Here is a 23955-nt window from a genome sequence, read left to right on the forward strand (position 1 = left end):
TGCACTGACATTCGCCCTCAGAGGCAGGACAGGTGTGGCGGGAAGGTCTGGGATCTGCAGGGGCAAGGCCCAGGCATGGGGCACGGCGCCCACCCCCGGTCCACCAGGGTTGGTCAGGTGACCTCTGTAAGTCTGTTTTCTCATCTGTGACATGGGGACAGGGACAGAAGGCGCCTCTCGTCTTGCGGGGGGTTAGAAACGATCCAGGAGAGAGCTCAGCGTGGTGCTCGGCACAGAGAACGTGCCGGGCATTAGCACACAGCGGGGATCAGTCTGCACACTCTCCCCAGATCCCGAGTCAAGGACTGAACATGAAAGAAAACTAGACAAACAGCACCAGGGCCAGAGCAAGGCAGAACAACGTTAACGAGTTCCATAATGACACCATCGCAGACACTGCAATTCCCAGGGCAGTCCAGGTACATCCTGTGAGTGCCAACAGCTCCGTGGAGTCGAGGAAGGAGCAACTCTCCCCGTTCTACAGATGAGGAAACAGAGGCTCAGAGACCGTAAACAGCCCCGCTGACGTGCTGACGGGGGGACCACACGCACGTGAGCTCATGAGTCACTGCTCTTGGAACCATTTCCAGCTTCTCCGCCTCCCGAAGGTGCAGCCAAGCCAAAGTGGAGACAGCATCTATTTCCAAGGGTTTACACTGACTCTTCGAGGAGGTTTCAGAGATTCTTCCAGAGGACACTGTCCTCAGCCGGACTGCTCCAGCCTCACAGCCATCCGCACCCTGTCGTGCTGGCCCCGCTGAGCCGTGAGCCCGGCTGGAGGGTGGGGTGGTGGGAGGAGGGAGCTTTCGTGAGGGGGCGTTTCCAAGGGTAAGCGGGAGCTCAGGATGTGTGGGAGGGAGGGAGAGCACAGGCAGGTGAAGCATGGGAAGGCAGAGGCTCGGGGGGGACACTTGGGGGGACATGCCGAGATGCCCCCTCTAAAGGGCACTTGCACCTGGGTCCCCGCTGCCCACTGACACAGGTCCCCCAGCACCTGGGGTCTGGCCCTGCTCCCTGCTGCATCCGGGGCCTTGAGGGCTGAGAGAGTCCCTCTGGGAGCCTGGGGTCGGGGGTCAGGGGTCAGGGATCAGGGAACTGAGCTCTGTACCGGCCCGGGTAAGAACACCCGACCACCCGGGGCACCTCAGTGAGATGCTGGCAGGGAGCCCGATTCTGCCACGTGCTTTTCGAGCAAGGTCTTCTTCGTATCTGTGACGGTATCTAGAACACCGTCTGCAAAGTGCAGGGAAGCTTGTAAATCGGCTGAGGACGCAGCCAACCGGGACCCGGGGCGGGGGGGGGGGGGGGGGGGAGAACCAGAGTGACAGGAGGATGCTGGTGCCCCCTGCTGCCCAAGGAGGGGCCCTGGCGCACGCACACGCACGCGCGCACACAAACACACACACCCCCCAGTGTAAGGGGACACACAAAAAGTACACACACTCACTGAGAAAACAAGGAAAGGAATGCAGCAAAGTCACAGTGTCTTTTTTTTTTTTTTTTTTTTAGTTCTTTGTGTTTCTTTATTTTAGAGAGAGAGACAGACAGACAGACAGAGCCTGAGTGGCAGAGGATCAGGGAGAGAGGAATCCAAAGCAGGCTCCAGGCTCCGAGCTGTCAGCACAGAGCCCAGCTCAGTGCTCGGACCCACGAACCGTGAGATCGTGACCTGAGCCGAAGCCGGCTGAGCCCCCCAGGTGCCCCTGAAGTCACAGTGTCTTAAACGAGCTGCGTGCTCAGCTTCTAGGCAGCGCGGGCGCTCCTTCTCAAGGAACCTTCGAGCACGTGGGTGAGAGCGGGACCCTGAGGCAGGAGTCAGGACGCGCACGGGGCTCGTGCTCTCACGGAAGCATGCTGTCCAGTGCAGCCAGGAGGGGAAAGAGGTCAAGGGAGTACCCACAGCGCCAAAGGCAGAGCGCCATGAGGAAGATACATCCCGAGCGTTGTCCCCGTGTGACCAGGATGCCTCCAGGCCACGGCAATACCGCCCCTCCGGGGTGAGCGTCGGGGGGAGGACTGAAGGCGGCCCTCGTCTGCAGTGTGGCCCGCTGTCCCCCGAGGGGGCCCCACGCCTACCGTCCGGGCTCTGCAGTACAACCTCCCTCCTCCCACGTGCCCTGGCTGTGCACACGTGGAAAGCTGTCCCCCATGCTGACACATCCTCCGTGTGAAACTATCAGCAACGGAAGCTGGCGTTTTGCTCCCAGAAAAACAGAGAAAGACCCAGAAGAGCTCACTGTCATGCAAGTCTGCCCCCACCACCCACACTCCGAGGACACGGCTCCCTAACTGTCCCGGGTGAGGGCCACCATCACGTCGGCGGCAACCACAGATCCCTAGGGACAGTCTGTGACAGTCCACACCCCTCGCTTGCTCCTACACGACACGGACGGAAGCCAGCACAGGCGGGTGTGGCGTCCGGAAGCAGAGAAGCAGGAGTATTTACATCACGTTAGCCTACAGCCAGTCCACGGTCATTTGCTTGGACAGCGCGAAGAGAATGTAACTCTAGAGGCTTCTGCCTGCAGGTGGTGGCTACTCGGGCTGTACGAGCAGAGCTGCTGTCTGGCACCGCTCCTGGGAAGGACGAGACAAGGTAAGCAGAGAAGGTCCTCGTCTGCATGTTTTAAAATGAGCTGCGAGTCAATCCAATTCCGCACTTTCACTGACAAGGCCATTGTGATGTCCCAATGTGTGTGAGTGTGTGTGTGTGTGCACACACACAGGAGTTCTACCACAGTGCAGACTTCCACCAATTCGAGAGGCAGTCCGCACGCCGCACCACATGCATGTAATTTAGACACAGTTGTTCACGACAAACACGATGCCCAGATGCTCCAGGAGAGGACACCGTGCCACGTGGGTTCCGTTTCCTGATGCCGCACACAAGCCCACTTTTGCCTGGTCCGTTCCTCCTCCACCCAGTAAGATCCACAGGGAAGAGTTTCAGGACACGAGTGAAGGGGACGCAGACAACAGCCTTAAACCGGGACAATTCTCTGCTAGAAACAGGTCCCCCCAGCCCTGGGACCCGCGCCACCTCTGCCCGTCGGCCCTCCCTCCCGCTCTCTGCCCTCAGCGGCCCCTCCACTGGCGGGAAGACTCAGGGCCTGGGGACATGGCTCGGAGGCCCGCGGTCTCTCGATTGAAAGATGCTCCCGCTGCCCGGAATGTTGCGGAGACCGACGGGAACAGAAAGAGGAACCAAGCAGGGCACGGACATGCGCGTGAGGGGCAGCGAAGGGCAGGTGGGTCTCTGCGGTGTTGACACCCACGAGCCAGAAGATGACCACGACCGGGACACGTGGTGACACCTGCACAGAGCCCCCGACCAGCCCAGACGCTAAGGGGGGGGCAGCACGATACGAGACCAGCATCGCTGGGGGTCAAAGGGCACAGTGTGGTTGCAGCCTTTAACCCAAGTCTGGGTCACCCTGGGCCAGAGCCACGCGTGACGCGCTGCGGTGCGGAAGCCCCACGACCGGTGGGGAGCTCAGAGCAGAGCCCGGCCCACGCGTGTCCACGTGCAAGCACGCACACGCGCACTCGCTCTGCAGCCTGCGCCGGGCACGAAGCCCGCAGGGCGAGCATACACCCTGACTGAGCTGTTCCGGAGGCATCTGACGGGAGCCGTCTGGGCCTCATGCCAGGAGCGGGACGTGCGCGGACCAGCGGTGCGGATCAGGTGGGAGCCACGAAGGGCTTCGGAGCTCGAGGGGCTGGGGCCGCGCGGGGTGGAGGGGAGCGAGAGCCGGAGAGCGTTGGCGGCATTTCTCGATGGCAATGAGCGTGCCCCGCAGGACCGAAACCTCGGAGACCTGCCTGTGGCAGGAGAGAGCTGAGCTCCCAGGACTGCGCCACGAACGCCACGAGAAACGGGTCTTTCTTCCCAGAGAGGCTGCCGGATGAGGCAAGCACGGCACAGAAGGGCTGGCCGCCAGCATGGAGCCGCGGCAGAGCAGGCCGGGCTTCCCGAGGCCCCGACCGCAAAGCGCCCCGCCCCCGCCCGCAGACAGCCGGGGCGAGGCCACCACCAACCTGGGGCTTAACCCGACAGCTGCCCACAGCCCGGCTGACGGCCAGCTCCCGTCTACACCCGGGACCTGGGGCCCAGTTCTGCCAGGAAGTGGACCCGACACCCGGGGCGCAGGCCTGAGGCCCCGACAGAGAACCAGCGCGGCCGAGCCGCCTCGCGACCATGGGGACGGTGCAGGGGACGACATGCCGTGTCCGTGGCACCTTCCTGTGCAGCGCACAAAACCACAGGGGCCCGGGGACGTAAGTGCAGGCTGCCAGAATCCTGGGGAGGAGGACAGACTGCCCTGCACAGCCTGCTAGAGGACACAGGCACACACGAGACGCTGCCAGCGGAGGCCCAGACGGGGAACGTTCTGGAAAGAGGACGGAGGGGCCTCGTCACGAGGCAGCAGAAACCCAGTGCCGCCGCAGCAGACACGGAAGCGGCATGGCGGGCTGTGCGTGCCGGAGCCCCGGGAGCGCACGGCAGCCCGGCCTGTGTCTTGCTGCCGACTCTGGAAGGGGAGAGAAGGAACCGAGGGAGGGCGGCCACAGTAGCACAAAGGAAGCCAGATCGGTGGCCGTGAGCACTCGACCCCTCCAGGAGGAGCGGTGGCTAACCTCACGAGTCTCGCCGTCAGGAAAGCGCGGCAAAGGGCCCGGGTGGGCCGCCCCACGCTCGCCACGTCCAGAGGACAACAGGCCAGAGCACGGGGACAGGAGGGGTCCGTTCAGGAGGCTGGAGGGCGCAAGGACAGGGTGCGGGCTCCTGCCACCCCTGCAGGTCCCTGGCAGAGAAGGGACTGTCTCAGGGCGGCCTGTGCACACGGCTGGGTCTGACAGCCTGCATAACCCAGCTCACCTGCCAGCTTGCACCAGACGCAGGGATGGGCTGGCGCTGGTCCCCGGCCCACGTGCCGGCGGCTCCACCAAGCCGCGAGGACAGCCGGGGCGCAGGCCCAAGAGCCTGCAGGGCAGAGACGGACGGGGCGCCGGGCCGAACCCACCCCGGACCCTCCAGTGGCGTCTGCCTTTAGGAACAGTGGTGGCCAGCGGCTGCTTTGAGCCCCCACCCTCCCGTGTGGACAAAACGTCAACAGCTGTTACCCCACACCTGTCCCAGCGCCCTGTGACGGGCAGATGACGTCACAGCTCCACGGGCCACAGATGGAGGGGAACATGGCTCAGGCGCTGACCTGACAGCAGATTACACCCAGAAGCCACACGCACGCCCAGAACTGACCCTGCACTGGTGCCCGTGCCCCGGGCAGGGGCCGTCGTGGCCGAGGGTCTGAGGTGACAACCGTGCTCTGCCCAGGAGAGGGTCGTGGCCCCTGGGGCGGCAGGCACTGCTCACATACGCCAGGGGCGCGTGACAGCCACCACAGTGGGACACGTTTTTGCAGCCGGCTGCCCACGAGCGCAGGCAAGATCAACGCCCTGCTTTGAAGGGACAGCGGAAGGTGCAGGTGCCAGGACAGCACTCCCGCGACACTGCTGCGTCTGACGGCAGGGGCAACAGGGCTCGGGAGGTAAAATCAAGGTCAGCTGAGCTTAAGTTAATCAGAAGGGGAACTGGTCCCCTTTTGAAAGTTGGGTTGAAGGTCGCTTTTCTTGAAGAGGACCACCTCTGTTTTCACTCGCAGAAACTTCTAGCAATCTCCAACCAAGGCAGGGGGCTCCGTAAGGGCGGGTGGAGGCAGAGGCACACTACCGGGTGGCAAGGGGACAACGGACCTGCAGCCATGTGCAGGGACAGCGGGCCTTACATGGAACAGCACCGGGCCGTCACAGGGAACGCACTCTGACCGTGAACACCAAGTGCGCTGGGGCGTGGGGGCGTGGACGTAAGTACATCCCAAATGCGCTCCGGGAGGACTCCGGCTGTGACAGCCAGCTGACACGATGACTTTGGCCTGAGATACGGGAACAAGAAGGGGGCCCCAGCCCAACACTGAGGACGGGGGAGGAGGCAAGGTCGGAGTGGGCTCTGAGCGGCTGCTCTCGGCGGAATGAGGCAAGTCCAAGCTAAGAGTAAGAGATAAAGAACGCAAGAGGCTCAGGGGGAAAAGACCTTTCAGAAAGCAACTTTTTTACCGCGAAGAAAAGAAGTGTTAAACACAGGTGCAAGTGAAGTCACACAGAAAGACCCCTACGGAGAACCCGTGGGAACAGACAATCTAAGCAGAGGTTTCTGGAAGCGGGGTGTCCCGGGAGCCTGGCTGGTGACGGAAGAAGTCAGCCCCACACACTAACATCCGCGGCTGGGGAAGGAAGGAAGAAGGAGACAGAGTGTGGGGCACGAGACCGTGGGGCGCTCACAAGTACCCAGCACACTGCGTGAGCGAGGGAAGCGGTCTAGAACATACACAGCATGGAGCACCCTTTATTCTGGCTTATGGAGAAACACGGAACGTGAGCTTCTTCCCCAAAGCCGGAATCTGAACACCACTTACTGACAGTGACAGAACGGACAATGGAGACGACGCGTGGCCGGCTGGGCGTCACAGACGTCTGGATGGACACAGACGTCGAAGGTCCCAGAGACGGGAGCGGCAAACAGCAGACCGGGCAGAAGCTGGTCGAGAAGCACGGACACCCAACACGCGTGTGTGCTGTGCGTGGGGAAGGCGTCACTGAAGACGACGTCCTGCCCTCTCCTCACCCTTTAACGGGCGTCGCATGCGGGCAACGAGGCACAAACCGGCTGCCCTTTGTGAGCAGCACAGTTAACTAACTTAGGAGCACACCAACCTCTGCCCCTCGAGGACCCCCCGCACGTCCCTGCCCAGCCCCGAGGGGTCACAGTGCCGGGACGAGCCGGGATTCTGGGTCCTATTAACCGCAACAAGCATCCACCTGCAGAAACACAACTTCTCTGTGAGCGCAGCACCCTGACCGATCATCACATCTTGTAAACCGTGCACTGATCCCCAAGCGACGTGAGGCCCAGCTCGTGGATGCGTGGAGCTACCTGAGAATACTCACGTTTATTGTAGCAGGTGGCCAGCACACCTTTGTCCGCAGGACTGGCACTAATGTGCCAGATCTCACCCACTTGATGGAGGAGGACATTCTTATTGATAATGTTATTTTCGTCATCAAAATCGATGATGTGGATCTGCAAGTACAATAAAGGAGCACATCAGCACCTCCCCTGTCCCTTAACTGAACACAGCAATCCCAACTAATCAAATGCAGCTTTACCCCTGCAATTCACTGCTGTTCTTACCACACTGGGAGCACACACTTCTGGGAGTCCACCTGACTGTGCTTGCTCGAAAGACAAGTCTGAAACGCCTGCAGAGGATCTTTAAGATTGCAAGCTACGTAACACTGCCCCATCATTTCCAGTCCTAAAGACACAAGACACCTAAAGCTCTGTCCCCAAGTGGCTCAGTTGGCCAGCATCAGGCCCAGAGCTGTCAGAGGTTCCGCCAATGAGCCTCGAACCCTGCATGCGGCTTAGTGGAGGGGACGGAACTCAGGGAGCCACTGCCTGGGCAGAGCTGAGATGCCCACACCCGAGGGGGCAGCCACGGGGGGGGGGGGAGGGGCGAGATGGCGTGACACGTTCGCACACCTTACACGTCCCACAAAGGAGTCCAACAGCTGTAACAATCACACGATATATACACGAGAGTATTACATTTTAGCCACGAAAAGTTAAATCCGCTACCTCCGTGCTTTTCTGGATAAATTTTAGAGGAATAAAAGGATTTTCACGTTCACACTTTTATCAGTACCCATGTCAATGAGAAAAATAAAACATTTGTTTGAAAAATAAATTTACATGAAGAAGATATTCCTGGGTGTTCATGAAGATTTGCGTCCAGGCGCACTCACTGTGGCATCATCACGATGAAAAATTGTAAGTCACCTGATGTCTGGCGAAAGGGAATTGTTCACATAAATTGTAGTATCTGACTGTTAACGTAATACCGTGGAGCCATTCAGCACGCTACAAAGGACTATTTAGTGCCACGGAAAAGGGTCCGTAACATACAGTTAAGGGGAAAGAACGAACCAAGAACTGTGTGCATGCTACGTGCAGCTTTCGTTTAAAGAGCAAGCACGCCCAAACCAGCAAAGAACCAGGAGGTGAGCAGCTTCCCCTGGGTGGGGGATAATGGCAGGTGTTCCTGTCCTTCGCTGGGGTTTGTTTGTGTGTTTAACTTCTTTTGTGTGTGATTAATATGTGTTACTTTGCAATCAGAACAAACAACGCTATTTTAAGAAATGTTTCCATGACATCCAAAAGCCTCCACACTGTCCTTGTTCCAGAGAGCCTCGCTCTGTCCGTCGTGGCTTCCAGTCGCCCTGAGGGACAGCTCCGGACTCAGAATTCAAATCCCACCACCGACACCACAAGCCAGTGGGACACCATGCCTCAGTTTCTCACATGCACACAGAGGACAGAGGATCGTGGGAAACCAAAGCCATGCCCAACCTGGCACAGTGAAGCCAGTGCCTGCTCGACCTGCCCCCCTCTTCTGGGGGAAGAGCTTAAAAATCAGTCCTGCGGGGCGCCTGGGTGGCGCAGTCGGTTGGGCGTCCGACTTCAGCCAGGTCACGATCTCGCGGTCCGTGAGTTCGAGCCCCGTGTCGGGCTCTGGGCTGATGGCTCAGAGCCTGGAGCCTGTTTCCGATTCTGTGTCTCCCTCTCTCTCTGCCCCTCCCCCATTCATGCTCTGTCTCTCTCTGTCCCAAAAATAAATAAACGTTGAAAAAAAAAATTAAAAAAAAAAAAAATCAGTCCTGCTTTTTTTTATGTTTAAAACTACTTTCAGTAAGTTTCTCTTGCACTCAGCACAGTGCAGTTTTCATGGTGGGCTCAAAATTTACAGATTATATGTGTGTTAGATGTGGGGCCACTATGATGTGTCACTTTTTAAAAAAAATTTTTTTTTTCAGGGGCGCCTGGGTGGCGCAGTCGGTTAAGCGTCCGACTTCAGCCAGGTCACAATCTTGCGGTCCATGAGTTCGAGCCACGCATCAGGCTCTGGGCTGATGGCTCGGAGCCTGGAGCCTGTTTCCGATTCTGTGTCTCCCTCTCTCTCTGCCCCTCCCCTGTTCATGCTCTGTCTCTCTCTGTCCCAAAAATAAATAAAAACGTTGAAAAAAAATTAAAAAAAAAAATTTTTTTTTTTTAATGTCTATTTTTGAAAGAGAGGGAGACAGACAGAGCATAAGCAGGGGAGGGGCAGAGAGAGAGGGAGACACAGAGTCTGAAGCAGGCTCCAGGCTCCCAGCCGTCAGCACAGAGTCGAATGCGGGGCTCGAATCCACAAACCGCGAGATCAGGACCTGAACCAAAGTCAGACACTTAACTGACTGAGCCACCCGGGCGCCCCAATGTGCCACTTTTTTTTAAAAGCGAAGGTTTAGGGGCGCCTGGGTGGCACAGTCGGTTAAGCGTCCGACTTCAGCCAGGTCACGATCTCGTGGTCCGTGAGTTCGAGCCCCACGTCGGGCTCTGGGCTGATGGCTCAGAGTCTGGAGCCTGTTTCCGATTCTGTGTCTCCCTCTCTCTCTGCCCCTCCCCCGTTCATTCTCTGTCTCTCTCTGTCCCAAAAATAAATAAACGTTGAAAAAAAAAAATTTTAAAGCGAAGGTTTATTGTACTTTCTCCTTTCCACATGTGAGGGAATTTTACCTATAAACATCTTCTCCCTCCGTGGATATGTTACACATTTAAAAAGCTATTGATACTTATTAAATAATTAAGTCATTACTGAGAAAAATCTTGGGCAGCACTTAGTAAAGTTGAACACATATGTGGCCTACGACCCAGTAGCCTACGGCTCGGTCTGCGCCCCACAGACACCCAGACAAAAGACACACACCAGAGTGCCCACCGCAGCCTCACTCATGAGAGCCAACAACGGGACACAGCCCAGATGTCCGTGCCCGGAAGGGGGCACGGAAGTGGTGGCATATTCACAAAACGGGCTGTGGGCACTGGAGAAGATGGCGGTGGCGGTCCCGTGGGTACGGGGTGGGGGTGGGGGTGTGCCCGAGTGGCAAGAGGCATCCGGCTGTAAGGCTACACCTTACAGACGAGTCCTCTAAAGTGAGTAGAGGCACAAAATTCTAAAGGGAGAAAAGTTCATTAGTATATCCAATGACTTACTTTTTTCAAGTTTATGTATTGGTTTGAGGGAGAGAAAGCTCCAGTGGGGGAGGGGCAGAGAGAGAGGGAGGGAGACACAGAATCCAAGGCAGGCTCCAGGCTCTGAACTGTAAGCACGGAGCCCGACTCGGGGCTCGAACTCACAAACTCATAGATCATGACCTCAGCTGAAGTCGAGTGCTTAACTGACTGAGCCACCCAGTCGCCCCTGTATCTGATGACTTAAAAATTTTGAAGTAAGAATTCCGTGATGCCAACTGAGTGGTGACGACCCATACCAGCAAGGCTGTGGGAAAATCAATACATGTCGTACATCTGAAGAATTCTTTCAAAAGATGTATTACAAAATGTTAATAGGAACTATACAAATGTTGAAATTGAAATAATTTGATTTCTTGAACTCTATCTCAAAGCATAAATGAACAACAAAAATTATGGAGCATCGTGTAGCTTTAAGATGATAAATGGGGTGCCTGGGGGGCCCAGTCCGTTGAGCGTCCGACTTCGGCTCCGGTCATGATCTCACAGCTCATGAGTTCGAGCCCTGCACTGGGCTCGGTGCTCACAGCTCAGAGCCTGGAGCCTGCTTCGGATTCTGTGTCTCCCTCTCTCTCTGGCCCCCCCCCCACCTCAAGTTCTGTCTCTCTCTCTCAAAAATAAACATTTAAAAAAAATTTTTTTTAGTCATGATAAAGAGCAATTATAAATACCAAAAATGTTATGAAAGCATTAAATGTTACAAGCAGAAGAGAAAATGGCATGCAATTATATAAAAGTCACATGTGAACACAGACTAAAATGCAATATACAAAATCAGGAATAATTTTTGTGTTGTTAGGGTGAACGGGAATTTTTTTCTCCATTAACACTGAAACATGAATGAAAGCATGCACCTGCACTATTTCCTGTTCTGCAATCAATCCCTCTGCCGTGCACTAAAGCGCCAGGAGCCCCTTGCAGTGACACCACCAGAGCTCTGGCTTCAGAATTCCCGTTTGCTGGCTCAGCTGACCCCTCCCCCGCCAAGAAAGCCCACGCATCCGCCCCACGCCGGCTCCCGGCGCCCCGTGTGCTGGCCTTCTCCCCTTCTGCCCAGCACTTGTGGCCGCCCGGCTCTCCTGCCCAGGCCACCTCACCCGCTGCTACAGGTCCTTCTCATCTGGGGAAGGGTCTTCCCTCCCGACAGCTCTCCGGAATGCTCTTTTCTCCCGGTGCGGACACGAGGCACATGCTGTCCACGGGCTCCAACGCTTGAGCAAAGTTGGCTCCAGGCTCCTTTCTGCACTTCCGGGCACACGGACACAGCAGGGAGGAGGCACGAGCCCATCTCTCCCGATCTGACACGCCGTAATACTACAGCCCTTAACCTTCATCTTCAAGCTCGATGGTCCTAAGACCCTTCCACGTATCCTCATTTATAGTGGGTTCACAGGCAGGCCCAAAGGATACATCTTCACGGAATGTTTTAATCCGGGTATGTTCAGAAAGAACACTTGAGACATCACCCCCGTAAACAAAGTAGTAATGGCTAATACGTACAATGCACCCGGCACTGTGCTCTTTCTACAGGATCCTTAAAAGAGCCGTATGTGATTATTAGCCACCATCCACAGGCGAAGAAGCCCAGGTCTTGAAGTAGTGTGTCACATCCAGTTAGAAACAGGATTCCAGACTGTGGCTCTGAACCCCCATTCTATCCAGGGTGCTTGGAGCGCCGCGCCCTCCCCAGGGCTCTGCATCGCAGCAGGTGAGCAAGGACGAGCCCCTGACGTCAGAGAAGGAGACTGACTATACCTTAAACGGTTTATTCTCAGGGCACCACCCGCTAGCCAGCTTACACTACTGGACTTAGAAAGAAACATTCTGTCGAATAGACATATGCCGTTACGGGCCAGTTATGAAAAATTATGGTGAAGAAAACACTATAATTAGTGAGTGCAAAAGATTATTGGAGCACAAAAGAAAGACCGATTAATAATTGGATACGAAGGTCAGGCAGACACGTGGCTGTCTGGGGAGTAAAATGCTACTTTAAAATCTTCATGAGTTTTCAAAATGTTTTAATGGCTAATAATGAAGATCACACTCATATATTTTGAATTACCATTGTTAAATTTTTTAAAGTTGGATTTACTAGTAGGGCTAAGGGCACAGATGACTCTCTACAAAAAGTTAGGCATGAGAGTTATAAAATTTATTAGAAAGCCCATAAAGATGATGCTAATCCTCCATCACTTTCCTAGAAGATCACGGCGTCCGTCTGAGCATGTGACTCCAAGCCAGGGCACTGTCTCTCCATTTCACCTCTCTGATTGAACTGAAGGTAAACAAACTCTTACAAATTAAAAAAAAAAAAAAGAAGAAGAAGAATTAAAAATATGGATAAAATCAGAACTAGAAAATGGAAAGCTCCCCTTAGGGAAAGTTGAAGATCCAACGGCTTCCCCGGGGCACGTCTCCCTGCCCCTGGCCGCGGCCCTCCCCAGGGGTGAGCTGAACCACCGTGATAAAAGACTCAGCTCGCCCGCCCACGGGGGACTTCACGCCACGGCCTCACGGGGACGGATCCCGGCCACGCTGTCCTCAACAGGCTGCTCGGAACGCTGCAGGGGCCAGGCCCTGGATTCGGGTCTCACACCACTGGTTTTCCTCGCTCAGGGCTCGAGTGAGCCCTGCAAACTCCGCTTCCTCTGCCGCAGTCCGTCTGTCTTCGGGGTGAGATGCTGAATGCAAAGGGGTCCGACCAGGAGGCCCGTGTTCCAGCTGTGACTCGGCCACTTCTGGCCGTTTTACTCTGGGGCAAGTCACGGACTTGTTCTGGGTTCTTGCTGCAGCGTTAAGTGTATTTAGGAAGCTGGATCGCTAAGAAATCTTTGTTCGAACTGAAACATCTGTGGATCCCTTAGCTAAGACTTTAAATGATTAAGTGGAAGTTGTTATCACACGTGCTCCTGGGCCCATATGGCTGCCAGTTACCTGTCTGTGCTGACTCCCCTTCCTGCAGCAAAGAAGCCTCAGCACGTGAAGATCCTCTGTCCATGAAGCCCAAAGTATGCCTGGCAGCCCAGGAGGGAAAAAAAAAAAGACCCCACCTTCCACACCTCTTGGTGCCCAGGGAGGGCGTTTCTCGTACAAGCCGTGTCTTAGTCCATTCGGGCCGCTAGAACACAGAGCACAGACTGGGTGGCTTACAAACGAGGAATGTACTTTTCACGGCTCTGGGGGCTGAAAGCCTGAGACCAGGGCACCAGCAAGGTCAGGTCCACTGAGACCCTCTTCCTGGATCATTGACGCCATCCTCTTGCTGTGTCCTCACGTGGCGGGCAGGGTAAGGAAGCGCTGGGGGTCAATCCCGTTCGTGATGACTCCACTGTGATAACCTGAGCACCTTCCAGAGGCCCCACCTCCTCACGCCTGGACCATGCAGGTTAGGGTACAACCTACAAACCTGGGGAGAGACACACAGCCCACAGCAACTGGACAAGGTGGACGTCCTTCGCGGCATCTGCTGTAGGGGTGGGGAAACAGCTAGAACCTAACAGCTCACAGGAATACTACCAGCTAACTGTCTCTTTATTAGCACACTTTTACATATAAATTCAAAACTAAAAAGCCATAAAGTAGGGGCACCTGGGTGGCTCAGTCAGTTGAGCGTCCGACTTCAGCTCAGGTCATGCTCTCACAGTTCGTGAGTTCAAGCCCCGCGTCGGGCTCTGTGCTGACGGCTCGGAGCCTGGAGCCTGCTTCAGATTCTGTGCCTCCCTCTCTCTCCGCCCACCCCTGCTTGTATTCTGTCTCTCTCTGTCTTTCAAAAATGAATAAACATTAAAAAAAATTTTTTGATAAAAAATAAAAATACATAAAGTAGAACTCTATCTTTTAAAAAGAAATTCCAGGGGCGCCTGGGTGGCTCAGTCAATTGAGTGTCTGACTCTTGGTTTCAATCCAGGTCACGATCTCACAGTTTGTGGGATCGAGCCCCATGTTGGGCTGTGTGCTCACAGTGCAGAACCTGCTTGGGATTCCCTCTCTCTCTCTCTCTCTGCCCCTCCTCTGCTCATGTGCACTCGCCTGCCCTCTCTCTCTCTCTGAAAAATAAATGAATAAACCTTGAAATAAAAAATAAATAAATAAATAAATAAATAAATAAATAAATAAATAAATAGAACAGAAAATCTGAGGTGTAATCAGTACTGGGAAGAGGGGGTGGGGAGAGGAGGGTGGAAGAAGAGGGGAGGGGGAGGTATTCAGGTTTCAGTTAGTCTGGGGTGGGGCTGAGAGTCTCAATTTCTAACCAATGCCCAGGCCATTCTGAGGGTAGCCAAAGACAGAGCCTGCAGCCAGATGGGGCTCACAAACAAAGCTATCCTTAATCAAAACACAAATACAGAGCAATGGGGTTTACAAATTCAAAATGAAAGTTAAAATGGAAAAGGTCTATCCAGGGAAAGCAGCCACTGAGTGGTCCACCACCACCTCCCCCCCCCACCCCCGCCCTCCCCTTCAGGGATCAGCCTTTCCACTGACCATGCTGAGAGAGGACAGGTCTGGGTCCTCTGTCACCCTGGCGCTCGTCCCCCAGCCACGTAAGAAATGGGAAGCTAGCAACATGCAAAGAAAGTCTTTGGGCAAAGCACAGCACAAAGCAAACCCCTTGGGTCTGAAACCCCTTGTTGGGAGTCTGCCTAGACTTCCCCACTGGACAGCACAGGGCACACGGCCTCCGAGAGAAGGAACACCCCCCTGCCCCCTGAAGGAGAGCCCCAGCCCCGTGCAAAGCTAAGGGCAGAAAGCAAAGCAGCTCACCTGACAAAGAAGGCCAGCAACTGTGACAGCTCTCAAGGTTTTCAGAAAATGGCACAGCTGAATTAAGTAGGACTGACTCGAGACTGGCACTTTCTAGGGAACTAATGACCCCCTCCCCCAGGAGCTGATGGCCCGAGGCGAAGCCAGGGGCCATTAACCCTCACCAGCCAGTAAGCAGGAGTGGGGAGCAGCGCCAGGGGCCAGGGGCCCCCAGCCCGGGCGTGGGCGGAGCGGCCTGACCTGAGGACACTGACAGCCCCGGCCTGCGGCCTGCGCTGCAGTGTGGGTGTCTGCAGGGAGGCTACAGGGAGCCCCAAGGGCGAGCACCCCTACTGGCCCCAGGGGACAGCGGAGGCTCCTGCGGAAGCACGGAGGAGGGAGGACCGACCGCAGCTCTGCCTCGGCCACAGTCCAGCTCGGCCCCCGGGAAAGACCACACAACTGCCAAGGGCCAGCGCCAGGTCTGTTCAGGCACGGGGTCAACGACACCTGTCCCCTGCGGGGGCAGGTGTGGGAGTCGCCCTGACCCGGCCTGCCCGGCTCTTCCGCGTCCCCACGCTGGAAGTGTGTACCCTTCAGACGCTCGGTCCACGGGGAGCTCCTGGGGGAGGGGAAAGAACCCACCTGAGCGCCCCCCGTGCCAGCGCTTGGCCGGTGCCACGCAACACCCCACAGAAGGCGGCCGCGAACTGCACTGATCGTGCGGTTCAATGCGGAGCCACCAGGTGGGGAATGTCCATCCTTACTCTCCGGGAAGCACGCAGAGCTCGGGTCACCCTCCGTCAGGAAATAAGCCTGGGGACCGGCTGCCGGAGGCTGGGGTGTATAGGGGCAACTGCTCATCCCTTCCCACGGGCTGGAAAACCGTGTCCTCCGGGGACGTGGGGGACGCCGGAGCCACCGAGCTCCCAGACGGCTGTGCGCATCCCCGGATCCACCCCCCACCCCCCCACCGCAGCTGGCCGCGGCCCCAGGGAACACATCCCACGTGGAGGAAGCATGTGGCGTGTGCAAGGAACCGTGCACGTCACACACAAGAGAAACACACGCGGCGCAGAAGAGGAACAGGCGTGCCACGCGTGGGAGGAAGCCCGGCGTGCGTGCGGGGGCGGGCCCAGGCCGGGGAAGGAGCCTGCGGCCAGGGCCAGTGACACAGCACAGCACACCCTCCGGCCGCCAGCCTGGGCTCAGGCGCCTTCCCGTGGGGGAGGCTGCAGTGCCACGGGGAAGGGACCCCGCGTCCTGCTCTCTCCCAGGACCACGTGCCGCGGGCCCGGTTCCCCACCCCAGTGGAAGCTCAGCTGCCAGCACAGGTCAGTTAGCTCACTTGTGCATCTGACACACAACATGGTGGGGGGGGGGGCTCATTAACATACAAAGTCAGCATTTGTTGAACGAAGGAGTGCAGACGCACGCCTTCCCCAGAAACAGAAAGGGAAGCACCAGCCTGTCACCCCAATCTTTTGGAGTCACACACCAAATGCCACTGCATGTGAAGCCTGGGAACAGGGCGTCATCGGACTCCTCATTCAGCCTTCCGTTCAGCCGTGGCTACCAGACAAACTGAAGCCAGAGGCTGCAGCCTTCCCTAGCAGCTTGGCTAGGAAGTCCTGAAAGGAGGGGGACAGCAGGTGACACATGGTTCTGCAAGACAGCACCCAAGGAGCCGTCGTAAACCAGCGATTCGGAAAAGGGTTCCAAAGAACTACATCCTCGATGCCATAAAATATAAGTTAAATATACAACTTTTCTGTGCCTACCACTGGAGAGCTAGGTCTCTCTAGGACTGACTATTAAGAACCAAAGTCATTCAGTACAAAAAGGTTTCTTTCCCTAGGTCCAAGGACTGATGCCTGTATTCCGGAAACCAGGGATGTGTGCGCAAGAAACTACCCTGATACCACAGGACACGCAAAGCTACAAACGACGTTTGTCCCAGGATGCCAGTCTCACCCGCCAACCCCGGGGACTCACAACTCACCGGACTGTGCTCCCCAAGAGGTGGTCCCAGAGCCTGCCAGAGATGCACGTGCTGGGGCCCAACCCCAATGTGATTTGGCTCCAAAAAAGGATTTAAGATTAAAGCACTTCATGTCACTTGGGGCTGATCCCTTCTTGGTGTCATAACCAAATGGCATATAATTTTGGCTGAGAAAACCAGGTATAATGTAACCTATTCCCGTAACTTATGAATGCCTTCATTGCCTCATTGGTTTTTAATTCATTTAGCTTTTAATGGAAGCATCCCTCATTAGATAATAATAAAGTGTCCCCTATTCTCATAAAGTTAAAAAGCTGATAACTCCACCAAAAAGGTTAATGGGACAGCCTCGGAATAGAGCGGAACTAAAAAGCAAGTAGGTGAGAAAAGATGCTTGGTGGCCTGGAGACAGAGCCAGCTGGAATTCTCTAACACCTGTCCTGTGACAAATTCCGCACAGTCGACCAGCAGACAGAAGCCACGAGTCTGCCTTCAGACTCCCACCTGGCTCTGTCCCTCCGTCACCGCAGCCCCAGACGGCAGTGTCATTACGCGGGTTCCTCTTTCCCTGCAACATGGCCACTGGAAACTATTTTTGTAAATAAATCACTCGCATCTGACACTTTCCAAAAGTAACACACACACACACACACACACACACATTCAGAAAAATGAAAATCGGAAAGACAATTTACCTCACAAATGCTCAGATCACCCAAAGGTAACCGTGGCTCCAATGTTGAGGCCTTTTGACTAGTTCCCCCCCGGTCTTTTTCTATGTAGAGATTCAGTTTTGTATTTTATCCACTACTTGTCTAATTGAGGTGTAACTGACATAACATTACATTAGGTTCAGGTATTCATAGAAGGATTCGGTATTTGTATCTATTGAAAAATCATCTACTTTCTTACCACCACAGTGATCACACAATATGTATGATTTTGACATTTCACTGAACCGTCTAACGAGTCTTAAATTATGACGCTCATGAGGCGTTTATGACTTCATGAGCGCAGCGCGTGACCTCTGCTCCGCTGCGAGGAACCAGGCTCAGCGGGGTGGAATCATGTGACTCTGCCCCCATCCACCCTCACACGGGCACATTTTGATCGCTCCTAACTGTTTCACAATTATGTGCACCGCTGCAGTGACAGTCCTTGTATATAAAGGACTTTTTCCATGTCTTGGAAAATAAAAAAACATATTATAAAATATAAAAATATGTAAATAATATAAACGCTAATTTGTCAAGCTCTAGATACATGTCACCCAATCAGCTGCCTGATTTCAATGACTGAAAATGATTTTATTTTTTTTTTTTTTAATTTTTTTTTCAACGTTTATTTATTTTTGGGACAGAGAGAGACAGAGCATGAACGGGGGAGGGGCAGGGAGAGAGGGAGACACAGAATCAGAAACAGACTCCAGGCTCCGAGCCATCAGCCCAGAGCCCGACGCGGGGCTCGAACTCACGGACCGCGAGATCGTGACCTGGCTGAAGTCGGACGCTCAACCGACTGCGCCACCCAGGCGCCCCTGAAAATGATTTTAAATGACTATGCCAATTCAAAATCCCTCGTCGAGGCGCTTGGGTGGCGCAGCGTGTTAAGCGTCCGACTTCGGCTCAGGTCACGATCTCACAGTTTGTGGGTTCGAGCCCCGCGGCGGGTTCTGTGCTGACAGCTCGGAGCCTGGAGTCTGCTTCCAGATCCTGCGTCTCCCCCCTCTCTGCCCCTCCCCTGCTCGCACTGTGTTTCTCCCTCTCTTTCTCTCTCAAAAGTAAGTAAAAATTTAAAAATAAATAAATAATAAAATCCCTCATCGATAATATGACAGCGGCTATGTCACTACCCCCTGCCCAGCACCAAATACCCTCCCGCAGCTCTGTTACAGCCACCTCCCCTGTGTGACAGTGGTAACTGGGCGGAGACCCGGCACCATGAGACACGGCCTTTTGCGCATTTCCCAAGGATCCAGGACGGTGCACATCTTCACAACGTCCTCAGCACCTGTGAGGTACAGAAAGTAGACGGCTTGATCCCCATTTTGGTGATGAGGATAATGAAGCCCGGCAAGGTTAATCCGTTCGGTCAGGGTCGCAGGTGGACCGAACGCTGATCTGTGAGGATCCAACACTCCTTCTACAACAGTGGCCACAACAATGGGGGCCACATCTTGCATCTCGTGTCCGCCTGCAGTACGTGGCAGTGAGAGCCCGGAGCTCGAGGTTGAAACGGGACCGTGGCCTCATCCAGGCTCAGCCAGAACGAATGCTGTGAGCACGCGGCAGGGCCGTCCAGGGGCCCGTGTGGAAGCAGGGATGCCAACCACGTGCCCTGGCCTGCTTCTCGACCCCTCACCCGGTGAACCCTGCATCACCACAGCCTAAACCACAGCGGTACCGCCACGGGAGTTTAAGTCATTGAGCTCAATTATTACATTCAGTTGGGTATTTAAATCCCAATGCAAGTTTTATTTTGTTTGTGTGGCATTAATTTTCTCAAATGGTGCTTGAAAAATCAAGAGCAAAATGGTTATAAAACTAAGAATAGGCTTAGTAATTAACATGTATACATTTGTCAAAAATAGTTACCTGATTATCATATTTAAGAGACTGCGTCCCAACCAAAAACCGAATGGCATCTGTTTCTGCAGTCTGAGGTGTCAGAGCACGTGCCTGCAGGGGGGAAGGAAAATGCACACACATTTATGAAGTTAGATGTAACGGTTAGATTAGAAAGCCAGTTACCTCCTGTACCGCCGCTGGAGTATCCATTCATGCAAAGTGTCTGCAAGGCAACTTAGAAATATGTACGGACAGCCTTCAGCTTGTGCCTGCTTTGTGACACAACAATTCCACCTCAGATGTGTATATGGAAACAACTGTAGACGGGCACAAAAAAATAAGCAGTAAAGATGTAAACGGTGTTTTTAATAAAAGCGCAATTTTCAACAGAAATAGATTGGTCGAACAAATCATCCTTTGACAACACAGCAGAAAACGGCTCCCAGCAATGGCAGAGCAGGTGGTTCAAACCACGTCTCCTGCAGAGGAAAACTGTACAAACTAAACGAAATACTCCGAATTTGTTTCAAGGCCCCCGGAAGCCAGCACAGCGATGAGTGAGTGCCAAGGTCTTGGAAATGAGGGAAGGTCAGAGAAGAAAGCCTGACCTCCAGCCCCCTTTCAGCTAGAGGCACCTGTCACTTTGGAAAGTGTGGTGAGCGGCCGATGTGGAGGAGAGTTTGTGACAGGCTCGTGGGGCCGAGGGTACACACACTGAGTACACAGGGAAGAGGTCGGCGAAACACTAAAGTTCTGGGTTGGGATCCCTTGGGGATCAGGCCAGGCGTGAAGGTGGACTAGAATGAGGTCAATCCGGACACACTACGATCTGGGTCATCTTAGTCCTCGATTGGTTTTAAGTGATCTGAGCAGGCTGGTGCTCCTGGGCTGGCCAGATACCTGCCAGAAGTAACAGTAAATCCTCTGGAGGAAGACAGACGTCCAAAGTTTCTACAGTTTTTCTCACAATGTCAAACACTGAATCAAAAATAACTAGTCATACAATGAGTCAAAATCATATGATCAAAAGCCAAACAACAAACAACAGAAAGGGGCCTGTCGAGCATTCAGATGACCAGGTTCTCTGGGAAACAAGCTCTAAAGCATCAAGTTTTATGCACAGATTTTGTGGGAGCATTCTCGGGAACGATGCCATGGAAGGGTGAAGGAAGCAGGACTGTGCAGAGGCAAAGAGGAACCTCAGTGCCACAGGGATACTGGAGCTGGGACAGTCCCTCAGAGTGAAGCCAACATGGCCAGGCCCTTGTGCCACCCAGTCCCCACCCCCATCCAGTAGGCTGTCCCTGGAGAAGGGTGGGACTTCGGTGGGACTTAGGGCAAAGTGACTCTGTTCCACTGAGGGCGAACTCTAAAAGCAGGACCCACTGATTGCTCTCAGCCACCAACAATCCCAGAATCTGCTGGATTTTCTGACAAAGAAATCTGGGCAGTGCACCACAGCAGGAATCACAACACCTGTGATTAATATGCTCAATAATTAAAATTAAGAACTCCAGGTGAAGAATCTGAGGCCTAGAGAGGAAAAGACTGTGTACAACTGGTAAATATTAGTGTTGTGACAAGTACTGCAGGCTTACGAATTCAAACCCAGATCTCTTTCAGCACAACCACTAACTGTGCCTACGTCAAGTCCCTGTTTCCCTGTAGCTCATGCTCGGATGCCGGTGGGAGGCAGAATAGTGGCCCCCAAAAATGTCCGCATCCCAATCCCCAGAACCTGTGCAGAGAGACTTTGCGGGTGCGATTAGGTTAAGGATCTTGAGATGGAGATTATCCTGAATCACCTAGTCACACGGGTCCTTACGAGCAGAAAGCCCTCCCTGGATGTCGTCAGACGGATGCGTCACAGAAGGGAGAACCGGAGAGGTGGCGGCACGAGGGGCGCAGGAAGCCTGCAAGGGCTGCAGACGGCTGGCAGCACGTGGGCAGCAGCCGCTGCAGGCTCTGGGGATGGAAGGAGCCCACGGAGCAGGGAGCACAGGAGCCTCCAGAAGCTGGAAGAAGCAAGGTCACAGACTCTCCCGAGCCTCCAGGAAGCAGTGCAGCCATACCAAGGCCTTGATTTTAGCCCAGTGAGGCCCCTGTTGGGCCCCTGAGCCATAAGGCAGAAAGAGCTGTTCCTCTGAACCATTGAGCTGGTGCTGACTCGTTACGGCAGCAACAGGAAACTGATTCACTACGTGGGCCACACACGGTTCACTACATGGGCCACCGTCCACACGCGGCTAGAAACAGACGTGACGCCCCACTCCCTCCTCTGTCACATCTAATCCCTGAATTTCTTGATTCATTCTTTTTATTTTTATTTTTTTTTTTAATTTTTTTTTTCAACGTTTATTTATTTTTGGGACAGAGAGAGACAGAGCATGAACGGGGGAGGAGCAGAGAGAGAGGGAGACACAGAATCGGAAACAGGCTCCAGGCTCTGAGCCATCAGCCAGAGCCTGATGCGGGGCTCGAACTCACGGACCGCGAGATCGTGACCTGGCTGAAGTCGGACGCTTAACCGACTGCGCCACCCAGGCGCCCCTGATTCATTCTTTTTAAAACGAGGTAAGAGAAACACGGAAACCATTGTCCTGACCACCCAGTCTGTCTGGTTTTGATTTGGTCTCTGAGTATTGGTCACCCAAAGGCTTGGTGACAATTTCACGTCATGCTCCGTAGCACCTCTGTCCCCACCCCTCCTCACAAAGGCTTCCTGGCACAAAAACATCAACTACCAAAACACATTCCAGTAACACCAAGAAAATACACGTGCAAAGCAGCATTCACATTATTAGACATCCGGAGGGAAAAGTCTATTCTGGCCAATATGCCTACAACTTCTTCAGCAAAACCGGACTGGACAATTTTTGGAGTCTTACACAGATCTCTGTGCAAAACTGATGAACTCTTTGTGAATCTATATACCTTCTGCCAAAAATGTACATACAAGTAAATTCTGCACATAACATCAGCAAATTCAGACCCTCCAAATCCTAGCTAATTTAAACACCACGCAGAGGAAAAGGATTCTCGTGAGGAAGCGTCCACGCCATCACAGAGAGACAAAACCTCACCTTCTCCGAAGGCAGAACCCTGACTCAACAGAGGGGACGCAGACCTGGGTCCAGCTTCAGACAAGAACGCTACATCTCAAACGGAGGTACATGTCATCACCCCAGAGAGAAAAAGCCTGAAGATCCCCCAAAACAGGACCCAGAAGCGGACCCAGCTGAAAGGAAATGATTATTTTCCATTAAGACACTCGTCTATGCTTCGAGTTGGTAATCACGAGTTGACTACATGACATTTGTGCAGCTGCCGTGGAAGGTCCCACAGAGGGCAGGACATCGGCCCTGCCCTCAGGGCACAGACTTGCAGGGCGAGACGAGCTCGGACAGAGCAGGTGGAAAACGACCGTGTGACTCAGCCACAGGCACACACCGCACGGGAGCAAAGTAACACTCGCCAGAGCGCACCCATGCACTCAACTTCAGGTGGAAGGCAGGATCAAATGCCACCACCTTAGAGGAGAAGAAAGCCAGAAGGAAGGAAGCTGTCTCAGGCTGCTGGTCTGGAAAACAGGGCAGTCCGCGGCCACGGAGGCTGCTGGGTGCCCGTGGTGAGCCAGCACGCGGTCAGCCTCGTGCCCCAGCAGTTCGGGCCCCAGACCCGCACACCTGCGCAGAGACCATGGGAAACACGCAAAAAAGTAAAGTCCACAAGATCATCTGCTTTGCCACAGTTTTGGAAAAGCACTACAAATCTGACACTACGCATTCTGTCACCCACAATAAGACGCTGCTTTTTTAAAAAACTGAAGGGCCGAATTATTCTTGTTAAAAAAAAAAAAAGTCTGAACCGAATCTTTAAAAATTACGGCAAAATCTCAAAAACAGTTCATCTAAGATCCTTCCATTACATTACTGGGTAAAATTATGATCATAACTTAGCTCCGGCCATTCGGGTGACAGATGTGTATGTGTCCGTAATTCTGGTCCTTTGATGAAGTGAGTGATGAAATGACCTTCCGAGGCTAGTCGTTAATGATGGTTCTGAGGTGCTCCAATGACCTTGTTATGAGAAGATCAGATTTTAGGGTATAAAAGGTCACAACACATCTGCACATATCGTAGCCTGATTCACCTTCATAATTCAATGAAGTAGACCCAAAGTCAAGATAGATAATGTAACTCCTACTCGGGAGATAAAGACACCGAGGACCAGAGAGGTTACGGGACTTAGTCACGGTCACAAAGCTCCTAGAGGAGGCACGACACGCACTCCCACGCTTGACTCTGCTTCTCTCTGTTACGGGGACGCAGGGACCCGGCCACACAGGTAAGAGATTTATCTATGGGACTGAAGTTGGAGCCTGGGTCACCCTGTTCTCAAAAGCAAGGCCACAGCCCTTTCCTCACGCGGCCTTCTCTCCGAAGGCCGCT

The 23955-nt window shown here is 54.1% G+C and overlaps 1 protein-coding gene across 2 annotated transcripts in view; it reads right to left on the reverse strand.

Moving 5' to 3' along the window:
• Positions 1–23955, reverse strand: part of EIPR1 (EARP complex and GARP complex interacting protein 1) — a 122210-nt gene that overhangs the window by 88424 nt on the left and 9831 nt on the right. Inside the window, exons 2-3 of one of the 2 annotated variants that reach the window (XM_086699922.1) lie at positions 19532–19615; positions 7006–7138 (exon numbers count right to left, since the gene is read on the reverse strand). In XM_086699922.1, coding sequence (XP_086556048.1) covers positions 7006–7138; positions 19532–19615 — 217 coding nt within the window. The remainder of the gene's footprint in view (positions 1–7005; positions 7139–19531; positions 19616–23955) is intronic. The other variant, XM_086699923.1, reaches the window with a different exon arrangement.

The sequence above is a fragment of the Puma concolor genome, chromosome A3 (genome assembly GCF_028749965.1).
Source record: "Puma concolor isolate L17-30 chromosome A3, mPumCon1.1.hap2, whole genome shotgun sequence".
Lineage (NCBI taxonomy): Eukaryota > Metazoa > Chordata > Mammalia > Carnivora > Felidae > Puma > Puma concolor.